This window comes from Molossus molossus, unplaced genomic scaffold (genome assembly GCF_014108415.1).
Source record: "Molossus molossus isolate mMolMol1 unplaced genomic scaffold, mMolMol1.p scaffold_m16_p_13, whole genome shotgun sequence".
NCBI lineage: Eukaryota > Metazoa > Chordata > Mammalia > Chiroptera > Molossidae > Molossus > Molossus molossus.
In genome coordinates, this window is record NW_023425348.1 from 42295479 (window position 1) to 42322982 (window position 27504).

At 38.8% G+C, this 27504-nt stretch overlaps 1 protein-coding gene and 1 pseudogene across 1 annotated transcript in view; one reads left to right on the forward strand and one right to left on the reverse strand.

Annotated features, from left to right (window-relative positions):
* Positions 1–27504, forward strand: part of LOC118628538 (glycerophosphodiester phosphodiesterase domain-containing protein 4-like) — a 105730-nt gene that overhangs the window by 68095 nt on the left and 10131 nt on the right. Inside the window, exons 10-14 of the mRNA XM_036259524.1 lie at positions 3219–3440; positions 4344–4498; positions 22737–22884; positions 24767–24849; positions 25621–25673. Coding sequence (XP_036115417.1) covers positions 3219–3440; positions 4344–4498; positions 22737–22884; positions 24767–24849; positions 25621–25673 — 661 coding nt within the window. The remainder of the gene's footprint in view (positions 1–3218; positions 3441–4343; positions 4499–22736; positions 22885–24766; positions 24850–25620; positions 25674–27504) is intronic.
* LOC118628846 lies at positions 18030–18359 on the reverse strand (annotated as a pseudogene).

The following is a 27504-nucleotide window of genomic DNA, read 5'->3' on the forward strand; positions in this document are numbered from 1 at the left end:
AGGACATGAAAGTAAATAGAGATAGGAATAAAGAAAGTTAGGCAGTACTAGAAAATGAAGTGTAACTTTTTTTATCCTCACCCGAGGACATTTTTGCATTTATCTTCAGATAGAGTGGGAGGGAGAGAGGGAGGAAGAGAGAGAGAAACATCTATGTGAGAGAGACACATTGACCAGTTGCCACCCACATTACCCCAACCGGGGCGGGGGACAAACTGCAACTGAGGTACGTGCCTTTAGCGAGAACCGAACCCAAGACACTCTGGTCCGTGGGTTGACACTGTAACCACTCAGCCAAACCGGCCAGGGCGAAGTATAACTCTTTTGTTAACAGCTCACAGATACTAGATAAATCTGTATTGTCCACCATCTCTCTCTCTCTCTCTTTTTTAAAGCAGGTTAAACAGACATGTTGCTTGGACTAATGAAAGGGATAATTAATTTGTATTATATTAAGTTTGTTATCATTGGTTTAGATCTTAACTTTAGCACTGAGAGGATTTTAAGAAATAGTGTCAACAGAGTCCATCTGAACTCTCACAGGTTTGATGCCAGTTATTCTGCCTCTGTTCCCTTCAGGAATTCTGATACAATGGCTAATAATTTGTTATGTTTTGAATCAGAATACTAACATTTAAAGCTATAACTTGATAATGTGCAGTAGAATTTTCTGTGACTCCTGAAAATAATTTTTGTGGTACATTTCTTCTGGTGGTGCTTTTTGCAAAGTAGATTCTTAATGATGAAATTTATAGGAAAGCACCACAGAGAAAAAAAAAAAAAGGAGTGTTTCTGACAGTGGCCTCAAAATAACAGTTATAGGTTGGGACATGGAAAAGGACTTGGGATTGTTAGAAATTCCCACTGTTTCAATGGTCTTAGTACTCTGAGCAATCTGATTTTCTGCAGCAGTGGGATTAGTAAAAAAAAAAAAAGAAAGGTAATGGTGACTGTATCAACAGGAAACTGTATTGTTCTTCTATATTTACAGATATTTCTACTCAAATATAGTCTATTGAGTGGTCAAGTTTTTGGATAATTGTCCTATTTTTAAATCAATATGATACATTGGATTGTCCACTGGCCCTTCTGCTTGCAATTGCTCTAAGCCTAGGCATAGAGAACCGAAGACCTTTTAGTATTGTTTCTAATTGAGGAACCAGGTGTTATATGTGGAAAACTGGAAGTTTGTTTTTATTTTTATCTCAATATTTCCTAGGCTTTTAAAAATATTCACCCACATATTGGAGATAGTCTAAACTGGCATTGTCTTATTTCTGTTTATTTTTCTGACTGAAGTCCCCTATTTTATATACAAAAAAGGAGACTTGATTTACTTCAGCTATTAGATCTACCCCATAACAACATTTAAAATGTACTGGAAACTAGTTTTAAACTCTCCTGTTGCTTAATCTTTATTGTTTTTGCTATTTTGAATTTTCGTCCAATTTATCTTTAAAGGAAAGTGTTCATAAATGTCTTTCTGTACTGCATTTCCTATTCTTTTCCCCCCATTCAGAGACTGTTAAAAAATTATGCACAGCATAGTCATTTAAATCCTGTCTTGGCCTTTGCCATCCTGTTCTTTTAACATTTAGATGAATCAGTTGGTCTAGATCTGGTAGAGTCTAACAAAATCTTGAATCCTGAAGCATATTTCTATTTTCCTGAGGATGAAAAAACCCTTCATGATAGACCTTAACTCAGATGTAGACTATGTTCAATTCAGCTTCTATGAGCTGCCTTCTAGTCTAGCAGGGGGATATTGTGCAAGGTGAGAAAGGGTTACTTGTTAAGGAGGTGAAGGGAAGGAAAAAAAAAATTAAAAAGGGTGAGAATGAGAATGAAGACAAAGTTGTGCAGAGAGAAAGAGATTATTTGAGTTAAGAAAATGTGGCCCTGGCCAGTTTGGCTCAGCGGTTAGAGCGTCGGCCTGCGGTCCGGAGAGACCCGGGTTCGGTTCCCGCTAAGGGCACGTACTTCGGTTGCAGTTTGTCCCCGGCCCTGGTCGGTCGTGCGGGTGGCAGCCACTCGATGTGTCCCTTCACGTCGATGTTTTTCTTTCTCTCTCCTTCCTCTCTCTCCCCCCCACTCTATCTGTACAAAAAATGGAAAAATATCCTCGGGTGAGGATAAAAAAAAGAAAAAAGAAAGAAAATGTGAAGTGGCTACTGCTTGCTTCACTGACTTCACCCACAAGTAATCTACAATTGGTAAATGTCAGTTGTAATCTATTACATTTAATATAGCTAAAATATGTATGGACTGAGATAGGATGAAATGCTGTGTATTTCAAAGGAAAATGGACAGTTCTCGCCGTGTGGGAGTTACTCTCCAGCTGAAGCAGTAGAGTGTGAGGAAACTAAGTGAATTGTGCACTTTTCTATGTACCAGACATGCTCTTAGACCCTGTAAATATTTCATCACATTTAATCTTCAAATAATCTTGAGACATATATAGATTATCCCTCCCATCCCCCATTTTATAGTTTGGGTAATGAAGACATTGAGAATTTAAATGGTTCTACAAATTACACAGCAAGAAGCATATGAAGCCAGAATTTGAATCTGGTCTAAGACAGCCACAAATAACCACAGACAGCAGAATGAGACATACAATTACAGGGCACAAAAGTGGGCCATTGGAGTTTAACACCATCAAAGTCTCTTTAGCTCAGGAGTAGTTAAGGAAGGCTTCACAAAGGAGGTAGCATTTGAACTGGGCTTTGCAGGTTGAGGTTATGACTTGACTTTAACAGGTGGCTATGGCAAAGAAGACAAATGAGTGATAGAGCTGGGATTGATTCCAATTCAGTCTGAAGCCAAAGTCTATTTCTAGAATAGTGAGAGCAAATGTTGGAAGCCGGTACAACTGAAAAGGGATTATATTACCTTGAGTTATAGAAAAAAGTCTGAAAAGGATGGTCAGGACTGGAACATGAGGGTCTCTCAGTGCAAATACAACAGGTTCTTCAATATAGACAAAAATATTCCAAATATCATAATTACCTAAGGAGTCTATATTTTATTTCTCTCCTTGGCAACTCTTATCTCAGTTGTTCATTTCCTCCTGACATTACCAGTATTTCAAAAGGTCTGGTGGGTTGAATGGTAATGGAGCAACATGGAGGTTGGGCTGGGTATAGAGCTATATAGCAGGAGAATTGGGAAATGCTTTTGATAGGAGCCAGTGTATTCTCTGATGTATTTATTTTTAGCGCCAACCATTTCACAATATGAAACCCTTATCAGAGGCAGATAAAGAAAAAGCAAGAAAGCAGATGATTCCGAAACTAAGTGATTTATTGAAAATTGCAAAGCAGGCGAAAAAATACGTGATATTTGATCTTAATGGCCCTCCACCAAAACATCCTTTCAGAAACACATATGTACGCCATGTAGTAAAAGTGATACTTGACACTAAAATTGAGCAACATCTGGTATGTCTATCTCAGTATTTATGGTAGAGGTTGGGAGGTGGGTAGCATGTCCCAGGAGTATAGCAGTTTAACTCCCTGGGATCCTTATGTAAATATGCTCCCTGTAGAAATGGAGATTGTTGCTTATACATGTGGCAACCTAAGAATGACCTACTTATATTTATTTCACTGCGGGAAAACATTGAGGATCTTTGCTATTCCAAACCAAATGAAATACCAGCAGTCTGTTAAAAAGGAATGTGTGTAATGACTGTATGATGTGACCTGCACCATACACTGAGGTAGAACTATTAGAAAGGGTCTAGGGAACACTAAGGTTTTGAGGACTTGGCTTCAATTAACGATGGATAGGTTGGTTCTAATTTGAGCAGATATTTATTTGTTCATTACATTTTTCAGAAGCAACTCTCTGTATTAGGGTAGTCAACCATTCCAAATCCCGTAAATTCTGAGAATATGGAAGAGTCCTGGGAGTGAAAAAATGTCTTTTATACCAATGGAACTATTTGCACAGATGAGTCATAATATAATAGCATTCCCCATTGGCAGGAAATGCGCCTTCTCAAAGATGATGTTTAGCATCATCAGCCTAAGGAGATGTTTATGATTCCCACATTTCATCTACACCTGCCAACCCCACATCCCCTTTGGCTAGTGTGAGGCTATCTGTACACAATAGGCCCTTGACCCAGGATGTTACCTGAGAAAACTCAGTTGCAGAACAACCCTGGTGAAAGCCCCATTATAGCAGTTTATTAGACAATATTAAGTCAAGGGCTAGAACCTCCCTCTGCTCCCTGTAGGTTATTACCAGTGCTAGAACAGGGCTCCGTCTATTCTCTATGACTATTTGTACCAAGACAGCTGATTGTCCACTGAAACATTTCCTATTTCTTCTTACAGATTTATTGGTTGCCTGGTTTTGACAGGGATTATGTCAAACAGAAAGCTCCTGGTTTTCAACAGGTGGGCCGGTTAAGCCCCGTTGAAGAACTTAGAAGAGAAAATATCAGTATAATAAATGTTGACTACAAGAGGTTATTTCACAATGGGTTGAGGTAAGTGTTTGACCTCACCTCTCTAGGCTTGTATTGCCTTACTTGCACAAAATCTGCGTTCTAACCAAACTACTTAGCTTTCCTTTCCCATCTCAGGATTCTGTGCGTGGCTGTCTTTTTGGAATTCCCTATTTCTCTCTTCTTGCTCTTCCCTTTCTTTCTTCCTCCCTCCCTCTACCAACAAACATTTATCAAGTATGGATTATGTCCCTAGAACATAGTCTTCAGCCCCTTCTTCTTTGTGCTTCAATTTCTCATCATTCAACACACATTTTTGTGTGCTTGGCATTTCTGTTTTCACATAAGGTGATTGTTGAAAAGTCAGAACTCAAAAAGGTGTCCATTTCCTCCTGCCATTACTAGATAGTACCTCATAAATAGCTTTGTGATCCAGGTAGGCATATTTCTAATAGGCATAATTAATTAAGAACATTACTAAATCATTATTTTAAAACTTAAAGCTTCCAAGCACAGAAGAAACTAAAGTTATTAATCACCACATTTATAAATATATAATAGAGATAGTTTTCAGATAAAAATATCTGGGAATAGAATGGTCACTCTTTCAAACTTAACTGTTATTAATCACTGCTTAATTTAATTTGTATCCCCTTTTTTGTAGATTTAAAAATAATCTTTTCTGATAATTCTGAAACCAGCCAACGAATGGGTCCAGGCTGCCCGTCACTACTTGAGCCAATTAAACAGAGACAAGGTTGAATCATATATGAGCATTTATTCCAATATTACTGGCAGTATGGGAAAATAGTGGATCTCATAAAATTGCTCCGCCCAGCCCCCTCATTTGCCACCTGCTTTTAAAGGATAGAGAAACAATGACAGGCAAGGGGGGTGGAATGTGGGCAGGGGGCTGCAGGGGCTGGTCACCAGCAAGTCGCAGTCCTGGGTCCAGGGTCCAGCATTCCGATAGATAATCAGGTTTTTAATCTTTCCATGAGTCTGGTAGTCCTCCTTGTCCTCAGATTAGGAGAATGGACAGCATTCCTGAGGTAAACTCTTAAGGCGCTCACCTCCCAGCCTGGTCAGAATGGGCTTTTCTTTAATCAGAACAAAGCAACCACGATTAACATTGTAAAGGATGATTAACAGCCCTGGCCGATTTGGCTCAGCGGTTAGAGTGTCAGCCTGCGGTCCACAGAGACCTGGGTTTGGTTCCCGCTAAGGGCATGTACCTTGGCTGCAGTTTGTCCCCGGCCCTGGTTGGGTTGTGTGGGTGGCGGCCACTCGATGTGTCCCTTTCACATCGATGTTTCTCTCTCTCTCTCTCTCCCTTCCACTCTATCTGAATAAAAAATGGAAAAATGTCCTCTGGTGAGGATAAAAAAAAAAAGGATGATTAACAATTTTTCTAACTATAGCTAGTGCCTCATTATGATTAGTTTTCTTACTCTTCTAATATTTTCTGTTAATTCTAATATTCTTTCCTGCCCCTTTCAATTCTAAATGTTTCAGGGACAAAGTCTCCATATATATATATATATATATATATATATATATATATATATATATGTGTGTGTGTGTGTATATATGTATGTGTGTGTATATATATATATATATACACACACATACACAAAATCTCCTTGGGCTTTGTAAAAATTTCCCCTGAAGAACTTTCTGCATCTCAAATCATACATGAAGCTGTGGGATGCACCTTTGTTTCTATTCCTACTTTTCCTGCCTCTTGGCCATAGGGTGGTTTAACATAAAATGGAAAATTATGTTATACCTTTATTTCCTAATTAGATTTCTTTTTGTCCAACTAATCTTCTATTTTGAGTATATTCTTATGATTGTAACTTTTTAAAAAGAGAAAATGGCTCTAAAATGATTTGCTTTTCTTCTAATCATAAATTATATTAATCTAGTATATTTGAAAGAATTTTGAAAGAATAAATAAATAGCTTCTATTAATTGAGCATTTATTATGTTCTTGTTCTGTGGTTGGTAGACCATAGGCTCTTTTTCAAATTCTGCTCTACCCATCAGCCACACATAGGACTTTGGACAGTTTTTAATTGTCAGTTTTCTCATTTGTAAATTGAGAATAACAATAACCTGATTGAATTGTTAAATTATTAAATGAGAATTCTTATTGTGCCCATAGAAAATGTTGCGCAAATATGAGAAAACAATAAATGTTAACTTATTCTTTTACTTTACCATCATTTCATGCTGGGTCCTGGAAATTATCTTGATCCCCATTTTGAAATGAGGAAACTTGCTTCTCAAGAGAAAAAGTTCAGAATGGTTAGGTAATTCACCATAGTTAATACAATTGGTCAGTAGGAGACCAAACTGAGTAATTATAGGTCTGACAGATTCCAGAATCCAAATTCTTTTACCACTGGGCTGTTAAATTTATTCCTGGGCTATAGTTACATGGGCATAGTTTCACCTGGCATCAGAATTAAGAGGGGCTCATATCCTGATTCCTATTATAAAGTCAAACAGTTTAATTTAGCTCAGCAAATGTTTACCAAGTAGTAATATGTAGAGTGCACCATAATAATTTTATATGAAAAGTCAACATAAGCAAGGCATCATCCTGTGCCTTAAGGAAACCATATATTCTAGTAGGAAGAATAGGGTTTTGTTTTTTTTATATATAGCTATGCTACAAAGCTGATTATAATAAATTCATGAGCTGGATTTTATTTCAAATCATTCCCCTCAAGGACCACTAAATTTTAAGAAATTAAGCAGTTGTACTTTTAGTTACTTATATGATGTTTATGACCAGAATGTTTAGGATTAGGAACACATTTTCAGTATATTCTCTATGATCAGTGCTCACTTCCAAGTCCTTCAGACCACTGTCACATGACATTGTGACCTTGCTGTTTTGACAGATCGGTTTAAATGCATTGTTTTAACCAAAATTATATTAATATAGAGATGCCCTCTGTTTTATTTCTGTGGGGATTTTTAAGTGTTTTTTGAAATAGTTTAATTTTAACAACTCATTTATTAAGGTGATATTTACATAAAATTAACTATTTTAAAATGAACAATTCAGTGGCATTTAGTACATTCACAGTGTTGTACAACTATCACCTCTAGTTCTAATACATTTTGATATCGTAAAATATTTGTTTACCCTATTTTTCTTGGGAAGACTTGCTAGGGGGTTATGAATTTTATCATTTCAAAACACCAAATTTTGGCTTTGTTAGTTTTTTCTTGCATGTTTGTTTTCCTGTGTATTGATTTCTACTCTTAACCTTTATTATTTTCTCACTTTGATTTACTTAGGTTTGATTTGCTTTTCTTTTATTAGCTAGCTTCTTTATCTAGGTAGAAAACTAGGTGACTGATTTTAGATCTCCTGTTCTAATGTAAACACTTAAGCTATAAATCTCCCTGTAAACATTGTTTTAATAGCAACCCACAAATAATTTTGATATGCCTTATTATCATCCAATTTTAAAATTTAAAATTTTCCACTTTACTCATAGAAGTGTATTAAATTTTTTAAAATTTGAGGTTTCTCAGCTACCTTAGTGTTATTGATTTCTGATTTAAATACATTGTGACAAGAGAACAACACTGTATGATTTCAGTATTTTTAAATGTATTTAAACTTGTCTTTTGGCCCACTCTATCATTTATCTTGTTGAACTTCCCATGGCTACAAAAATAATGTGCTCTCTTCAGTTGCTGGGTGTAATATTCTATAAATGTCCATTAGTTTAAGTTAGTTGAGAGTCTTTTCAAACATTTCATAGTGAATTTTTCCATGTTTTCTATTAAGTTAACACAAGGGGTTAGATTGTAGATCAAACTGACACATATCAGAGAATTTACCTACTATCAATATTTACTATTATTATTATTATTATTATTATTATTTTAATCTTTATTGTTGAAAGTATTACAGATGTCCCTCCTTTTTCCCCATTGATAACATCCTCCCCCAAACTCCTGCCTTCACTGAATCTTTGTTATAAATCTCAAAGATAAGTGAGCAATTAAGAGGCTCAAGACAAAGCAAAGAAGTCAGAGACATTGATTCCAACTCCACGGGTATCTTCCTTCATTGGACACATGAGTACTCTAAGGCCCACAGTAATATTTCACATAGGAGAGGAGCATTTGAGTTACAAAATATCTCCATTAATACTTGCAGGAGCTCAGCCAATGTGGCTCAGTGAATTGAGTGTTGATCCATGGACTGAGAGGTCCTGGTTTGATTCCCGATCAGGGTACATGCTTGAGTTGCAGGTTCAATCCCTAGTAGGGGTGTGCAGGAGGCAGCCGATCAATGTTTCACTCTCACATTGGAATTTCTCTCTCTCCATCCCTCTCTCTCTAAAAAGTCAATAAAAACATATTTTTTAAAAACATTAAAAAAAAAGTACTCCCAGGGAGTTGTGTAGCTTATGTGACCTTCTTCAGGGACCCATACCTCATAAACCCACCTTCTATATTTACTTATGAAATGTGTACTAACAAGGAGCATACTTTAAAGAATATTTTCTATATATAAAGCTTCTCTTCCTAGTGAATGTCAGTATTATATATACAAAAGGTATAGTTATTATGGTGACAAAAAGATTAAACCAAGTCTTCTGCCTTCTTTAATCTGGAAGCAAACTCCCCAGTCAGTGAGAAATGAATGGTTCTTATGCCTCATCTATCAGTTACCAAGAAGGGAGTATTAACATCTCCTACTATGATTATTGATTTCTGTATCTCTCTCTCTTTAGTGCTGTTGTTGTTCAGGCTTTCTATGTTTTAAAACTCTTTCATTAGCCCTGGCCAGTTTGGCTCAGCGGTTGGAGCATCAGCCTGCGGACCAGAGAATCCTGGGTTTGGATCCCGCTAGGGCCACATACCAAAAAAAAAAAGAAAGAAAAACTCTCATTAGGTTGCATATGCATTTAGAATTGTTTGGTCTTCTTGGTGAATTGACCCTTTCATTATGAAATGTCCATCGTGTCTGATAATAATTCTTATTTAAAGGTTACTTTTTCTTTTATTAATATTACCACACTAGCTTTCTTATAATTGGTGTTTGTATTATACCTCTTTTTGTCATTTATCTTTCCATTGCTTTGCATCTTTATATTTAAAGTCCATCTCTTATAAAAAGAATGTTATTGATTATTGCTTTTATATTTAGTTAGACAATCTCTGCCTTTTAGTGGTAATGTTTGGTCTACTATTAACCCTACAATAGCCTCTAAATGTTTAAGTATAAGGAAGAATCAAATGTCTCTCACTTTAAATCAAAAGCTAGAAATGATTAAGCTTAGTGAGGAAGGCATGTTGAAATTCAAGAAAGGCCAAACGCTACATCTCTTGTGGTGAACAGTTAGCTAATTTGTGAATGCAAAGGAAAAGTTCTTGAAGGAAATTGAAAGTGAACACACAAATGATAAGAAAGCAAAACATCCTTATTGGTAATATGGAGAAAGATTTAATGGTCTGGATAGAAGATCAAACCAGCCACAACAGTCCCTTAAGCTTTGTCTAATCCAGGGCAGGGTCCTAACTCTTTTCAATTCTATGAAGGCTGAGAGAGGTGAGGAAACTGCAGAGGCAAAGTTGGAAGCTACATTAGGTTGGTTCATAAGGTTTAGGGAAAGAAACTCTCTCCATCCCACAAAAGTGCAAGGTGAAGCAGCCAGTGCTGATGTGGAAGCTACAGCAAGTTCTCCAGAAGATCTAGCTGAGAAGATGAATGGAGGCGGCTACACTAAACAACAGATTCAGTGTAGGTGAAACAGCTTTATATTGGAATAAAATGCCAGCTAGGATTTTCAGTTAGAAAGGAGAAATCTATGTCTGGTCTCAAAGCTTCAAAGGACAGGTTAACTCCCTTGTTGGAGGCTAATGCAACTGGCAACTTGAAGTTGAAGCCAGTGCTCATTTACCATCTGAAAATCCTAGGGTCCTTAAGAATTACGCTAAAACTACTCTGTCTGTGCCCTATAAGTGGAACAACAAAGCCTGGATGACAGCACATCTGCTTATAAGATGGTTAACTGAATCTTTTAAGCCCACTGTTGAAACTAACTGCTTAGAAGAAAAAGACTGCTTTCAAAATAGTATTACTGCTCATTGACAATGTACCTGGTCACTCATGAGCTCTAATGGAGATGTACGAGATTAATGTTGTTTTCATGCCTGCTAACATAACATCCTTTCTGCCGCCCATGGATCAAGGAGTAATTTCAACTTTCAGGTTTTATTGCCTAAAAAATACATTTTCATAAGGCTATGAATGCCAAAGACAGTGATTCTGCTGATGAATCTACCGGAAGTCTTAGCCACAGCAATCAGACATGAAGAAAAGGGAAAAGGGATCCAAATTGGAAAGGAGGAAGTTAAACTATCATTATTTGCAGATGACATGATATTGTACATAGAAAACCCTAAAGACTCCATCAAAAACCTACTAGACTTAATAAATTAATTAGGCAAAGTAGCAGGATACAAAATTAACGTCAAGAAATCGACAGCATTCTTATACACCAATGATGAACTCACAGAAAGAGAAACAGAAAAAACAATCCCATTTACCATTGTGGCAAAAAAAAAATTACGATACCTAGGAATAAACTTAACCAAAGAAGTAAAGGACCTATTTGCAAAAAACTACAGGACATTGAAAAAAGAAATAAAGGAAGATATAAAAAAGTGGAAGCACATACCTTGTTCATGGATTGGGAGAATTAACATCATTAAAATGTCCATATTACCCAAAGCAATGTATAGATTCAATGCAATCCTCATCAAAATACCAATGACATATTTCACAGAACTAAAACAAATACTTCAAAAGTTCATATGGAACCAAAAAAGACCCCGAATAGCCACAGCAATCTTGAAAAAGAAGGACAAAGTAGGTGGGATCACAATACTCAATATCAGGTTATACTACAAAGCAACTATAATCAAAACAGCCTGGTACTGGCACAAGAACAGGCATATAGACTACTGTAACAGAATAGAGAACCCAGAAGTGGACCCAAGACATTATGCCCAATTAATATCTGACAAAGACAGCCTCTTTAATAAATGGTGTTGGGACAATTGGACAGCTACATGCAGAAAAATGAAACTAGACCATCAACTTACACCATACACAAGAATAAACTCAAAATGCATAAAAGCCTTAAATGTGACCCGTGGATCCATAAAAATTCTAGAAGAAAATGTAAGCAACAAAATTTCAGACATCATATGCAACAGAATTTTCACTGATACATCACCTAAGGCAATAGAAACAAAGGAAAAAATGAACACATGGGACTATATCAAACTAAAAAGCTTGTGCACAGCAAAAGAAACAACCATCAAAATGGAAAAGCAACCCATTCTATGGGAGATCATCATTGCCAAAATATATAGAGTACTCATACAACTCAACAAAAGGAAGTCAAAGAACTCAATTAAAAAATGGGCAGAGGAGCTGAATAGACACCTCTCCAAACAGGACATACAAATGGCCAAGAGACATATGAAGAAATGTTCAACATCACTAATCATCAGAGAGATGCAAATTAAAACAATAGTGAGGTATCACCTCACACCTGTCAGAATGGCCGCCATCAACAAATCATCAAACAAGTGTTGGTGAGGGTGTGGAGAAACGGGGACTCTAGTGCACTGCTGGTGGGAATGCAGACTGGTGCAGCCACTATGGAAAACAATATGGTGTTACCTCAAAAAATTAAAAATTGAACTTCCATTTGACTCAGTGATCCCGCTTCTAGGAATATACCCTAAGAAGCCTGAAACACACCAATCAGAAAGAATATATGTACCCCCATGTTCATAGCAGCACTATTTACAATAGCTAAGATCTGGAAAGAGCCCAAGTGTCCATCAGTAGACGAATGGATAAAAAAGCAGTGGTACATATACACAATAGAGTACTATGCAGCTGTAAGAAAGAAAGACCTCTTATCCTTTGAGATGACATGGAGGGACCTGGAAGGTATTATCCCTAGTGAAACAAGCCAAGCAGAAAAAGACAAATACCACATGATCTCACTTATATATGGAATATAATGAATATAACAGTCTGAAGAATAGGGTAGACCTAGAAACATGGAAGTAGAGTACAGACTGACAACCCTCAGAAGGGGGGTGGTGGGGAGAGGGAAGAGATAAACCACAGAACCTATATGCATGTATGCATAACCAGTGGACATAGACAAAGCCAGGACAGGGCAGGGGGGATGGGAAGGAGGGTGTCAATGAGGTAAAAAAAGGAGAAACATCTTAACAAAAATAAAATTTAAAAATAAAAATAAATTAAGAAACCATTAAAAATTACATAAACTTAGTTGATAAAGTAGTAGCAGAGTTTGAGAGGATTGACTCCAATTTTGAGACATTTCACATTGGGTAAAATGCTATCAAATAGTATTGCATGCTACAGAGAAATTATTTTTATGAAAGGAAGAGTGGGGCAGCCTTTATTTTGTCATTTTAAGAAATTGCCCCAGCCACCCCAGACTTCAGTAACCACTACCCTGATCACTCAGCAGCCATCAATATCAAAGAAAGACCTTTCACCAGCAAAAAAAAAGTTACAACTTGATGAAAACATTTTTTTGCAATAAAGTATTTCTAAATCAAGGTGTGTATATTATTTTAGACATAATGCTATTGCACACTTAACTACAGTGTGATGCAAACATAACTTTTATGTGCACTTGGAAACAAAAAAACTCATGTAACTTTACTCTCTCTCTGGCCTTATGCACAGTCTTATGTAACCCACCAGCTGCTGCATTAACGCAGGGATACCTTGCTGCTATCTGTGCATTTAGCTGAGAACTTGCCCACTGTAATGACATGAATAAAATGTTTGTAAACATTAAAAATTACCAGTTTAGCCCTGACTGGTTTGGTTCAGCTGATAGAGTGTCGCCTGTGGACTGACGAGTCGCGGGTTTGGTTCCAGTCAAGGAAATTGACTGGTTGTGGTTCCTCCTTGGCCCTGGTTGGGTCATACAGGAGGCAACCAGTCAGTGTGGCTCTATCACATCAATGTTTCTCTCTGTCTCACTCTCTCTCCCTCCCTCTCACACTATCTGATAATAAGCAGAAAAATATACTCGGGTGAGGAATAAAAAATAAAAATAAAAAAAGAATTATTAGTTTATGTTTGGGGCATACAGTGTATAAAGGTGTATTTTTCTGGTAGCAACAACTAAAAAGGATTGGAATGGAGCTGTAAAGAAACAGAGGTTTGTATATTATTGAAGTTAAGCTGGTATAAATTTGAAAAAAAATGCTGTAATTTTTAGAATGTTAAATGTAGTTCCCATGGTAACCACAAAGAAAATAGATATAGAATATACACAAAAGAAGGAAATGATTAACTGTTTTAGTACAAAAATATCAAATAAAAAAAAAACAATACAGAAAATAAGGGACCAAACGTAAAGCATATAGAAATAACAAAATATCAGATGATGGAAAAAAAATAAATATTTACAGGAGTGACTGAAGTAACAAAATGACAAAAGTCCCTTCTCATCAGTAATTTTTAAAATGGATTATTAACAGAGATATAATGAATGGTTAAAAAAACATGTTCCAACTTTATGCTGTCTATAAGAGACTCACTTTACATCCACAGACGCAGATAGATTGCAAGTGAAAGGATGGAAAAAGTTTCAGCATCACACCTGGCCAGAGACCCTGAGCCGAGGTGGGCTAATGTCCCTACACTGACAGCTGCTTTCTTCTCACAGCTGGGCATGTTTTCTCCATTTTTGTTGTTGTTGTTGTTGTTTTACTTTTTTAAAATCTTTATTGTTGAATGTATTACAGATGTTCCTCATTTTTCCTCCATTGACCCCCTCCTCCCCACTCCTGCCCCCCTCCTGCCTTTTCCCACACTGTTGTCTGTGTCCATTGGTTATGCATGTATGTATATAAGTTCTTTGGTTTATTTCTTCCTACCCCGCCAACCCCCCATCCCTTTGAGGTTTGTCGGTCTAGCAACCAATTTGTACTTCTTAATCCCTTCACTTTTTTCACTCATTCCCCCAACCCCCCTCCCATCTGGCAACCAACAAAATGTTCTCTACATGTATGAGAATGTTTCTGTTCTGCTTGTTCATTTTGTTTGTAGATTCAATTGTTGATAGATATGTATTCACTGCCATTTTGTTTGTTCATATTTTTTATCTTTAAGAAGATCCTTCAACATTTCATATAATAATGGTTTGGTGGTGATGAACTCCTTTACCTTTTCCTTGTCTGGGAAACTCTTTATATGGCCATCGATTCTAAATGACTGCTTTAGAGGATAGAGTAATCTTGGTTGTAGGTTCTTGCTTTCCATCACTCTGAGTATTTCTTGCCATTCCCTTCTGGCCTGCAAAGTTTCTTTTGAGAAATCAGCTGACAGTCTTATGGGAACTCCCTTGTAGGTAACTAACTGCTTTTCTTTTGCTGCTTTCAAGATTCTCTCTTTGTCTTGAACCTCTTGCGTTTTGATGATGATGTGTCTTGGTGTGGGCCTCTTGGGGTTGATCTTGTTTGGGACTCTCTGTGCTTCCTGGACGTGTATGTCTGTTTCTTTCACCAAGTTAGGGAAATTTTCTGCCATTATTGTTTCAAATAGGTTTTTGATTTCTTGTTCTCTCTCTTCTCCTCCTGGCACCCCCAGGATGCGAATGTTGGCACGCTTGAAGACTGGCCCTTTTTTATGCTCTTGAGGCCCTCACTAAGTTCTCTGAGGTTCTCACTAAATCCATTGAGCATCCTTATAAGCAGTGTTTTGAACTCGGTATCTGTTAGGTTGCTTATTTCCATTTCACTTAGTTCTTTTCCTGGGGTTTTGTTCTGTTCTTTCATTTGGGACCTGTTTCTTTGTCTCCTCATTTTGGTTGCTTCCCTGTGTTTGTTTCTGTGTATTACTTAACGAGAGGTATGGGGCTGTCTGAGACCAGATGCTCCTTGTTTGAAAGAATTTAGGAAAACCTGAAGCAGGATCCAAGACAGGCCAATCCTATGGTTAAGCAACTGGCAACAGCTTGGGTGGGCCTGAAAGTTGGGTGGGGCGGGGCCTCAGGGAATCACCAGGGTGGGACTAACAGTGTGGAGCCAGGTTGCTGGAGTCCCAGATATGGCGGCTGCCTGCCCCCACAGGGAAGGGCTCACAGAAGGAACAAAGGCCACTTACAGCACATTTGTCCTGGAGAAAGCCTCTTCTCCAGACCTTGCTCCAATTCCAAACAGCTCAGTTCTTCCCTGTATGTCTCTGGTGCCCCTTCAGCTGCCTCCCCCTCAAGCTTAGAGGGAGTGAGTCTGATAAGTCCGTGCACGGGCCCTTTAAGAGGAGCTGCCTGGGGCTCCCGCCACCTTAGCCTCCCTGAGCCTCAGTTCCTGCTGGTTTTTCCAGCCAGAAGTTATGGGGACTTCTCTTCCTGACACTGGAACCCTGAGCGGGGCACCTGGTGTGGGACAGGGACCTCTCAGTCCTCAGGGAGGACCTTCCCAGCCAAGGTATCCTCCTGATTTTTATCCGCCACACGTGGGTGTGGGGCCAGCCTGTTGCACCTTTGCCCCTCCTACCAGCCTCGATGCCGCTGCTTCTTTAATTTTGTAGTTGTAGGACTTCCATTCAGCTTGATTTCAGGCGGTTTTGAATGATGTTCTATAGTTGTAACTTTGATGTGGTTGTGGAAGGACGCGATACCGCATTTACCTGTGCCTTCATCTTGACTGGAAGTCTGGGCATATTTTCAACTACATCATTTCAGTGCTGTCAGGGTAGCAAATACCAAAGAAATGGAACTGGTGTCCTAGTGTACCTCAGCTGCTGTTGCTCTGTAAGTCACATACTAGTATGTGAAAAAGAATCTTAGAATATCTTAGTACATCTTAGAATATCTTAGAATATCTTGGGCCAGAGTGGAAAACCTCTGAATTGTTCCCTCGGAACCTTCTTGCCTGTCTTCATTCATGCCTAAATTCTGGTCCTTGAGACACATAGCCTAGTGTTGAATGGCTCAACAAAAGTCTGTCATATTACAGTAGTTATTTCCAAAGCAGCATCTTGTGCAAACAGTTTATGACATTGAAGAAAGAAAGTGTCTCTGGTTAGCTATCCTCTGTGAAAAGTCAGCCACCCGACCAGTGCTAATTGAAAGCATAATTTAGAAGACAGTATTAGATAGTGGAATATGAATAAAAATAGAAACAAACTCCAAAAAGCTATAGTCTATAAGGACTGGGCCAAATAATGACCAGTTCACAGGTGGTCTTGCTTGAAGGCTACAAAAGTGTTGCTCACATAATTCTCAGATACGCATTGGAGTCCACAGCTGGTATTCTGCAGTCTGACTCTATGCAGGACATGGTCAGGGTCTAGCTCAAATTTTCTCTAACCCCGGGAAAGATGCTGAATAGGAATGGGATTGTACCACGTACAGTATTTCAAAGGCAATAAAGGCCTATTAGGATGTAGACGTTTCACAAACAATATTACACCTTTAATTCTGAAGGGCTCCTTGAGTTTCTTTTGACACTTTTTAGAATGTATCTGTCAGGAAGAGACTCAAGGGCATTTTACTGGGATTTATCTTTTTTGGCAAAATAGAAAATGTAGGCATAACCATAGTTCTATAAAAATGTTTTAAAGAGGGTCCTAGGCAGTTTGGCTCAGCAGTTAAGAGTGTCGGCCTGCAGTCCAGAGAGACCTGGGTTCGGTTCCCGCTAAGGGCATGTACCTCGGTTGCAGTTTGTCCCCGGCCCTGGTTGGTCGTGTGGGTGGCAGCCACTCGATGTGTCCCTTTCATGTCGATGCCCCCCCCCTTCCTTTCTCTCCCTCCCACTCTATCTGAACAACAACAACAACAAAAATGGAAAAATGTCCTCAGGTGAGGATAAAAAAAAAAATGTTTAAAGAGGTTATTTCTGATTAAAATTTTTTAGCAAGTGATACAAAACAATAACAAGAAAGTAAACATCTTCATATCTACTATAAGAACAAAAATTCTTTACCAGCATCTTATTTTAAATACAGCGAAAGAGTACTTATAAACTGTAGAGGATTCTCTTATAAATAAGGCACAGCCTGTCATTGCCACAGATTTGAGTTAGACAATAGTGTTCTCTCTGGAAGGCACAAATTGGAAATCTGATTACCCAAAGGTTTAAAGTGTGGTTCTGAATATAAGGTCATGTGATGAGGATAGCTAATTTGGAAAAAAATTCCCTTAACTGGAATTAATGGCAATTAATCAGACAATGTTACTTCTAGGTTATAACACTCTGGAACTTAACAAGTCCTCTTCATCAGCCCATGTGTAAATTTGTAAAGGCATTGTGCAAAATGTGGGCTGGGCTGACTACACTACTAGTTTGGAGTGAATGTTAAAAAAAGGACACATTTCCAAAAAATCAAACTTTACACTAACTAGCAGAAAATAATCATTTTAGATATTAACAGTATGTAAGCTTAATAAAATAGCAGGTTCTAAGTCAAAGTCTGGAAGGGGTTTCTGGAACAGCAGGCTGGAGTTTCACTGGTTCTTCATGAAGACACACTCCACAAGATGACGACGATGATGATGATGATGATGATGACTGTAACCACAACATTAATCCCTATGACCCACACTTTGCATTTCTGCCACCAATATTTCTCTTCAACTTAGCAGCACTTATTTCACATTGGGAAGCTGCTGCCTGCAGTGTGTCTGCACGGTCATCTAACTCAGAGAGCTTCTCATCTCTTTTCAACACCCTTATCCACATTGACTCTCATGACTTCCACCACCTCATCCACTTGATTCTGTGTCTGCTGAAGCCTTCGATTACTGCCAGAGGCAGCACTTGGACATGCAGCCACACCTGTAGACATGTTAGCGGCAGTGGTGGCAGCAGCAGGATTAGTGTTGATAAAGTGGCCGAGCAGGGACCAGAGTTAAACTAATCCTTTTTAAATTCATTAGTTTTTTAAATTATGTAGAAAGTAACATGGAGTTACAAACCAAAGATATGATAATACTACCTTTTAGACTAATAATTGTTTTTTCTTTATACATGTTAATCTCTTAAATCCCATACAAAAGAAAGAGCACTTATACAAACCATTGTTACAACAAAACTAGAGATTATAATTGTCCATGTATGTATTTCTGTTGAAATCTTGAATTCTCCACACAGTTTTGAGTTACTATTTAGTGTCTTGTTCATTTCACCTTGCAGGACTTCCTTGATCTTTTCTTCTAGGGCAGATCTACTGTCCACGAACTCCCTCAGCTTTGGTCTATCTATGAATTTATCAATTTTCCCCCTCAGTTTTGAAAAACAGTTTTGCTACATATAAGATTCTTGGTTGGCAGTTTTTTCTAACTTTGAATATGTGGGCACATAATCTTTAAGATGGTTATTTTAAAGTCATTGTCTAATATATTTGCCATCAACTCTTTTTTTAGGGACAGTTTCAGTTGATTTTTCCCCTTTGAATGGACCTTACCTTCTTGTTTCTTTGTATGTTTGTGATTTTTTTCCCCCAATTTTTATTAATTCATTTTTGTTACAGATGTTTCTCCTTTTTTCCCCATTGACATCCTCCTCTCCATCTCGCCCCCCCCCCCCCCGCCCCAGCATTGTTGTCTATGTCCATTGATTACACTTACATGCCTATAAGTTATTTGGTTCATCTCATCCATGCCCCTCGCCCCCCTCCTCTGAGGTTTTTCAGTCTGAACCATACTCCTTTCTATGTCCCTGGGTCTATTTTGTTCATCAGCCTACCTTGTTCATTATATTCCACAAATAAGCGAGGTCATTTAGTATTTGTCTTTCCCTGATTGGCTTATTTAGCTTAGCATAATACTTTTGAGGTTTCTCCATGTTGTTTCAAAGGAACGAGATCTTTCTTTCTTACAGCTGCATAGTATTCTATTGTATATATGTACCACAGCTTTTTTTTTTTTTTTTTTTTTTTTTTTTTTTTATCCTCACCCGAGGACATTTTTCTATTTTTTGTTCAGATAGAGCAGGAGGGAGAGAGAGAGAGAGAAACATCGATGTGAAAGGGACACATCGAGTGGCTGCCACCTGCACGACCAACCAGGGCCGGGGACAAACTGCAACCGAGGTACGTGCCCTTAGCGGGAACCGAACCCGGGTCTCTCTGTACCGCAGGCCGACGCACCAACCGCTGAGCCAAACCGGCCAGAGCTGTACCACAGCTTTTTTATCCACTCATCTATTGATGGACACTTGGGCTGTTTCCAGATATTAGCTATTGTAAATAGTGCTGCTATGAATATAGGGGTACATATATTCTTTCTGATTGGTGTTTCAGGCTTCTTAGAGTATATTCCTAGAAGTGGGATTACTGGGTCAAATGACAATTCAATTTTTAATTTTTTGAGGAAACACCATACTGTTTTCCATAGTGGCTGCACCAGTCTGCATTCCCACCAGCAGTGTCCTACAATCCTCTTTTCTCCACACCCTCGCCAGCACTTGTTGTTTAATGATTTGTTAATGGCAGCCATTCTGACAGGTTTAGGTGGTACCTCATAGTTGTTTTAATTTGCATCTCTCTGATGATTAGTGATGTTGAGCACTTCTTCATATGTCTCTTGGACATTTGTATGTCCTTTTTGGAGAGGTGTCTGTTTAGTTCCTCTGCTCATTTTTTAATTGGGTTCTTTGTCTTCCTTTTGTTCAGTTGAATAAGCACTCTATATATTTTGGAAATTAACCCGTTATCTGATATATCATTGGCTATTATGCTCTCCCATAGAGTGGGTTTCCTTTCCATTTTAATGTTTGTTTCTTTTGCTGTGCAGAAGCTTTTGAGTTTGATGTAGTCCCATGTGTTCATTTTTTCCTTTGTTTCTGTTGCCATAGATGATGTATCAGTGAAAATTCTGCTGCATATGATGTCTGAAATTTTGTTGCCTACATTTTCTTCTAGGATGTTTAAGTCTTTTATCCATTCTGAGTTTAGTCTTGTGTATGATGTAAGTTGATGATCTAGTTTCACACATTACATGCAGCAGAATTTTCACTGATACAATGCCTAAGACAAGAGAAACAAAGGAAAATATTAATATATGGGACTACATCAAACTAAAAAGCTTTTGCACAGCAAAAGAAACATCCATCAGAATGGAAAGTGAAGCCACTATGTAGGAGAGCATAATTACCAATGATATATCAGATAAGGGGTTAATTTCCAAAATGTATAGAGTGCTCATACAACTCAATAAAAGGAAGACAAAGACCCCAATTAACAAATGGGCAGAGGATCTAAATAGACACCTCTCCAAAAAGGACATTCAAATGGCCATTATGAATAAATGTTCAACGTCACTAATCATCAGAGAGATGCAAATTAAAACAACTATAAGGTTTCACCCCACACCTGCCAAAATGGCTGCCATCAATAAATCATCAAAGAAGTGCTGGTGAGGGTGTGGAGAAAAGAGGACTCTAGTATACTGCTGGTGGAATGCAGACTGGTACAGCCACTATGGAAAACAGTATGGTGTTTCCTCAAAAAATTAAAAATTGAACTGTCATTTGACCCAGTGATCCCATTTCTGGGCATATACCCTAAGAAGCCTGAAACACCAATATACACAATGGAATACTATGCAGCTGTAAGAAAGAGAGATCTCTTATCCTTTGAGACAACATGGAGGGATCTGAAGAGCATTATGCTAAGCGAAATAAGCAAATTAGAGAAAGACAAATACCACATGATCGCACTTATTTGTGGAATAAAACGAACAAAATAAGCTGATGAACAAAATAGACTGAGAGACATAGAAAGGAGTACAGTTCAGACTGACAATCTTCAGAAGAGGGGGGTGGAGGGTGGATGAGATAAACCAAAGAACTTATATGCATGTAAGCGTAACTAAGGGACATAGACAACAATGCTGGGGCAGGGCAGGGTGGAGGGATGCAGGATTGGGAGGAGGGTGTCAATGGGGGAAAAAGGAGAAACATCTGTAACAAAAATAAATTAATAAAAATTGCAACAACAACAAAAAAGTCAAGTCTGAGAACTCTGTCTAGCCCTTAGATATCAGAGATTTTCTATTTTTACTGAAAAAATATATTATTTAAGTCTGTGATCCATTTTGAGTTAATTTTTATGTAAATTGTGTTATGTAGGTCAAGGTTCTTTTTTTGCCTGTGCCTGTCCAATTGCTTCAGTACCATTTGTTGCAAAAACTCTCTTTATTCCATTTTCTGTTTAATTATTTTTGCATCTTTATAAAAACTCATTTGGGAATATTTGTGTGGGTCTATTTCTGGGTATTAAATTATGCTCCTGGACTATATGTCTGACTCTTCGCAAATACCATACCGTCTTGATTACTGTAGCTCTATAGTAACCGTTAATATTGGGTAAAGTGATCCACAATTCATTATCTTCTTTTTCAATATTGTTTTAGTTATTTGGGAGTTGTGTTTTTCTATATAAATTTTAGAATCAGGTGGCCTAATTGTACAAAAAAACTTCCTGGGATTTTTATAAGAATTACATTAAGCCTATGGATCAGTTTGAGGAGAATTGTCATCTTTATGATGTTGAGTCTTCCAATCCATGAACATATATGTCTCTATTTAAATCTTCTTTGATTACTTTCATCAATATTTTGTTGTTTTCAGTGTATAGATCCTATACTTACTTTGTTAAGATAACTATTTAATTTTCTTTGGAGTGATTGCTAATATTAATTTCTATGTGTTCATTACTACCAAATAAAAATGTGATTGGTTTTTGTGTGTTGGTGTCAAAAAAAGTAAATTAAAGGTAAGTTTTTAGTACTGTTTTCTTCTATTTAAAAAAATTTATCTTTAGGTGATCTGTAGAATTGTCTTAGACACATATTATGTAATTAACTGACAACACTCCTGCAAAGGTGGTATTATTGTTTTTATTTTACAGTTGACACAATGAGTCTAAGAACTTGCCAGGCTGATATATGACAGAGGTGAGATTCATACCCAGGCTGTAGAGAGCTGTTTCCAATATGCTATACCATACCACTGTTGGTATGGGAGTAGAGATATTAAATCCATCCCTTTATCTCATTGCAACATGAGCCCATTCTGCATGTCATATCATAAGTTGTTTCAGGACCAACTGCTTCTGGTGATTTAAGCCACAGCCTTTCACAAACCTGGTAGCTGTTACCCTTTTAGGTGATGAAGGTAAGATTAACTCTAAATCTCCTGTGGGTTTTTTTTTGTGTTCCAGAGATTATAAAGCAGCTGACATCACCATCAACTTGTATATCGTCAATAAGCCTTGGGTCTTCTCACTGGCCTGGTGCTCCAGGATTCACTCAGTGACCACAGATAACATTGAGCTTCTGAGGCAGATAGATTACCCTTACTACTTCATGGTGAGCTGATGGTCCAGATTGTTCTTCCAAGTCTGTATACTAGGAGTTCATGTACCGTACCCCATGTGTACCTTGCTCACTGTACAGTCACCTGGGGAGCTACTTAAGAACAGAGACATCTGCGATTTTGGAGATGTGTCATTCTCCCTTCTCTCACACAGATCCTACTGTGAACTTGGAAATGTTCCATTGACCAAAGCAAGTCACATGGCCAAGTCCAGATTAAAGGTGGATGAAGGGAGAAACAGCAAAGTCACATAGCATACAGTTTTTTTAAACTCAGATTTTACAGTTTTAAGTAACATTTCATTACACTGCACAATTATAACAATAAAAACAACTGTTCTAAGCCACTTGAGGAGTAAGAACAACCTATTCTTGGTGTTGCTTGGTGGTGCTCACCTGGTGGGCATCCTGGAACAGGCCAAAGCATCAATCAGTATGTCTCCCGGAGGGGATTAGCAGCCTCAGTTTAGTGGAAGGTGGTTGAGAGCTTCTACTGTACCTGCCTAGTAGGGTTGTTGAGAGGACGAGATGTGAACAGACCCTTCAAGTGCTTAGAATACTTCCTTAGCTCCTGTAAATGCTCATTAATGGTTCATTGTTCTCATTAGTATCAGGATCATTGGTGTTTTTATTAATATCTTTATTCAGTCCAAGGAAAGACCTTGGGATAGGGAGGAGAATGGCCTAAGAAAGAATAAAAAGTGCCAGCCCCAGTAGCATCAAGTAAGGGGAACAGTGGAGGAGGAAAGGGAGGATCAAACCGGGGAATTAGAAAATTCACACAAGAGGCCCCAGGAGATGGAGCTCTGGGATGTGTGTGATTCAGGCGAGGAGTGTGGAGAAGGGGGCATGTTAGGTAAGGGAGAATTATAATTTCAGCCTACTTGAAGCATCATGATATAGAACAGTGGTTTGTAAATGCAGGCTCACTGACTGGTTACTTCAGCATCATCTGGGGAGCCCGTTAAAAATGCAAGAATTCTAACTTCTGAGGTCTGTAGGGAGCCCCAGAAACCTGGGTCACTGGAAGCCATGGTGTGAAAACACAGAGCACTGGAGCTCAAGAACTTGGGCTGTAGTCCTGGGTCCAGCGCAGACTTGCCATGTGACTTCTCTGGGACTCCCTCAGGCCTCTGTGTTGAGAGTCAAAGGAGATGAAGGGTGTGAAGTTTTATCCCTTGCAGAGCCCCGGACACATGGAAGGGGTGATTGTTAGGAAAGCAGCAGGTATTCTCTGTGTTTGAGACCACCACATCAAACAGGCTTCCTCCACCTGGCCTGCCCCTCCACTCCCTCCCCAGCCCTCGCAGCAGACCATACCAATCAGAAAGAATATATGCACCCCTATGTTCATAGCAGCACTATTTACAATTGTAAATCTGGAAACAGCCCATATGTCCATCAATAGATGAGTGGATAAAAAAAGCTGTGATATATATACACAATGGAACACTATGCAGCTGTAAGAAAGAAAGATCTCTTATTTTTTTAGACAACATAGAGGGACCTGGAGAGCATTATGCTAAGTGAAATAAGCCAATCAGAGAACGGCAAATACCACATGATCTCACTTGTTTGTGGAATGTAATGAACAAAATAAGCTGATGAACAAACTAGACCCAGAGACATAGAAAAGAGTATGGTTCAGATTGACAAACCTCAGAGGAGAGGGCGGGATGGATGAGATGAACCAAAGAACTTATATGCATGTATGCATAACCAATGGACATAGACAACGATGCTGGGGGGGGTGGGGGGGTGGAGGGAGGGTGTCTGGGTGGGGAGGAGAAACATCTGTAACAAAAATTAATAAAAATTGAAAAATAAAATCCCTTCCAACTCTAAAGTTCTTGCACTGTGGTTTTCTGTTTTGCAGGTGCCAAGTTACTACAGGATCATGTGGCTTTTCCTGGATATTCTTACTGTAGTTTTCATTTTTGCCATATTTTGTTTTCACTGGTAAGCATATGCTTGTAATTTTACATGAAATTTCCCCAAAATAATAGTATAAATGGTTCTTATGGGAAGTTGAGAAAAACAGTTAAACACTCTTCCTATAATCCATCCCTCATGGCAAGTTCTCAGGAAGGCAGATTTATAATCTGAACCCTCCATTTCTTCCCATGCTGCCTGCAGCTCATCACACCCCTTCCACCTCCTCAGCACAGGACAGTGTGCTAAGGATAAGGACTGTCACTAAAGCTCAGTTAAAGCCTGTTACCACAGATTCTGTGGATCAGGTGGGAGAGGACAGGGTTGAAGGTTGTCTAGAACAAGTGCCTCTATATTCCCACCTTCCACAAACTGGACATGGTGGGGTGCTGTGTAAACGGCATGTTCACAAACCCAGAAGATGGGGATTTAGCCCTGGATTTTCCCCTTAGTTGCTGGGTGACCCTGGGAAAATCACTGTCCTTTTCTAGGTCATAGTGTTTATCTGTCCAAGAAAATGACATTTGAGAATCTTTGTAGGGCAAGTCCTACAGGATTGCAAGGTTGAAAGTGGGAGAGGAAAGACCCACATGAAGAATTTTAACTAGAGGAGACCATGGTTTGTAGACCTCATCATGCCCATCATTTCATTTGTGAGTTATCCTTTAAAGAGGAAAACTACAAATGTTCTGCTTAAGTGAGAATTTTACTGGATAATGTTTCTTTTCTGGCTACTGCCTTGGATTATTATTTTTGGTAAAGGTCTTAAAGGCTCACGGTTAGTCTTCTTCATTCCAGGTGGAGAGAGAACCAAATAGAAAAAGTCTTTGAAAGCAGCAGCAGTTACACAGGTAAAGTCAGGGGCCTACCCCACTGCTACTCATTTGCCCCCAGGACATGGGGTCTGCTTTTCATGTCTCTGACAAGTGCTGAGTGAATCTGAGAAACTGAGAGGAGGGGACCAGGGAGAAGTTGGAAAGTATAGGTGCGCACAGATTCTAGAGGACCCTTGACAACAGTCTTCATTTTGGATTTCATTCTCTAAGCAATGAAACCCCTTGGAAGTTGCTGAATATGGTATTCATTTTTAATTTCTTAATATATTTATTCATCACACAGCTCTTGAATGCTCACTTTGTGCCAGGCACCCTGAGATGGGTTGAAGATAATTGAAAAATGGAGGGTTGGTCAAGAGGGCAGAGGGTTGGCCCCAGAGAACAAACAGTAAGGAAGCCAACAAAAGCATAGCAATCGACACCATTGGGCCAGGCACCCAGATCGAGGACAGAGAGGCTTCCATGCCAATTAGGGCTGAATGTGCTTTATGGGGCTCCAGTTGTGGGCAGTGTGTGTGGGAAGGTGTTGGGGGAAGGTCTCGGCTCTGCATATAAGCAGTCAGGAGATGGCAGGTGAGTTTCAAACAAGGGAGCTATATGCTAGATTTCTGTGCAAAGGGATGGACTAACAGAGTGACTTTTTCTTTGGCAGGAGAACTCAGGAAGGGAGATAGACCCAGGAAGGGGAAGGGAAGTAGTTTTAATTTTCAAAAGGTTGTGGTGATAATCACATAGTTGTTGGTTTGGAGAGCCAGTTCAATGTCAAAGGAAAAAACAAATAGAAGGCAGAGGACTGTGCAGTGCATGATGCAGTTTCCTTTCACGGCTCTTGGAGCCTTAAGTAAAGTTGGTATAGTCACAAAATCATGAATTAATTTAATTTCTCGTGGACAGTGGTGAAGATCCCGAGATGCTGTGCACCAGCTGATATAGAGACTCTGAGAAAATAAGTTCAGAAATTAGAATAAATTGAATTGTATACTGTGAAACTGAGGGTTCACCCCAAGACTGCCCAAATCTCTTGAGGCAAACAGAGTTCTCAAGTAACTCTGAGTGACATGCATCTTAAGATCGCTCTACTGGTTGTTAAGAGGTCTGAAGGCTGGATTCCAGATACTGTATGATTTTCAGTTGTTGTATGAGTAAACTGAGGTTTCCATAACAAAATAGCATAGGCTGGTGGCTTCAACAACAGAAATTTATTTTCTCACACTTACGGAGCCTAGAAGTTCAAGATCAGTGTGCCAACAGGTTTGGTTTCTTCTGAGCCCTCTGTCCCTGGCTTGCAGGGCGCCACCTTCTTGTTGCATCCTCACTCAGCCTTTCCTCCGCACACACTCATCTTCAGTGTCTCTGTCTCCAGATGTTCTCTCCAGTAAGATTGGATTACGGCCCACCCTCATGGCCTCATTTTATTTTATTATTTATTTATTTATTTTTTTTTTTACCCTCACCCGAGGACATTTTTTCCATTTTTTGTTCAGATAGAGTGTGGGAGAGAGAGAGAGAAACATCGACGTGAAAGGGACACGTCGAGTGGTTGCCACCCACACGACCCAACCAGGGCCGGGGACAAACTGTAACCGAGGTACATGCCCTTAGTGGGAACCGTACCCGGGTCTCTCTGGACCGCAGGCCAACGCTCTAACCATTGAGCCAAACCAGCCAGGGCCAGTTGGATAATTTTTTAGTTTTTATTTTTTTCAAATATTTTTCTGCCACTAACCTTTTTTTAGACTATTTAATTTCTGGACTTGGATTCTATTGCTGAATATATTCATTTTTTATTGTTGTGTAACAAACTACCACAAACCTAGCAGCTTAAAACAACAAAAGTTTAGGCACG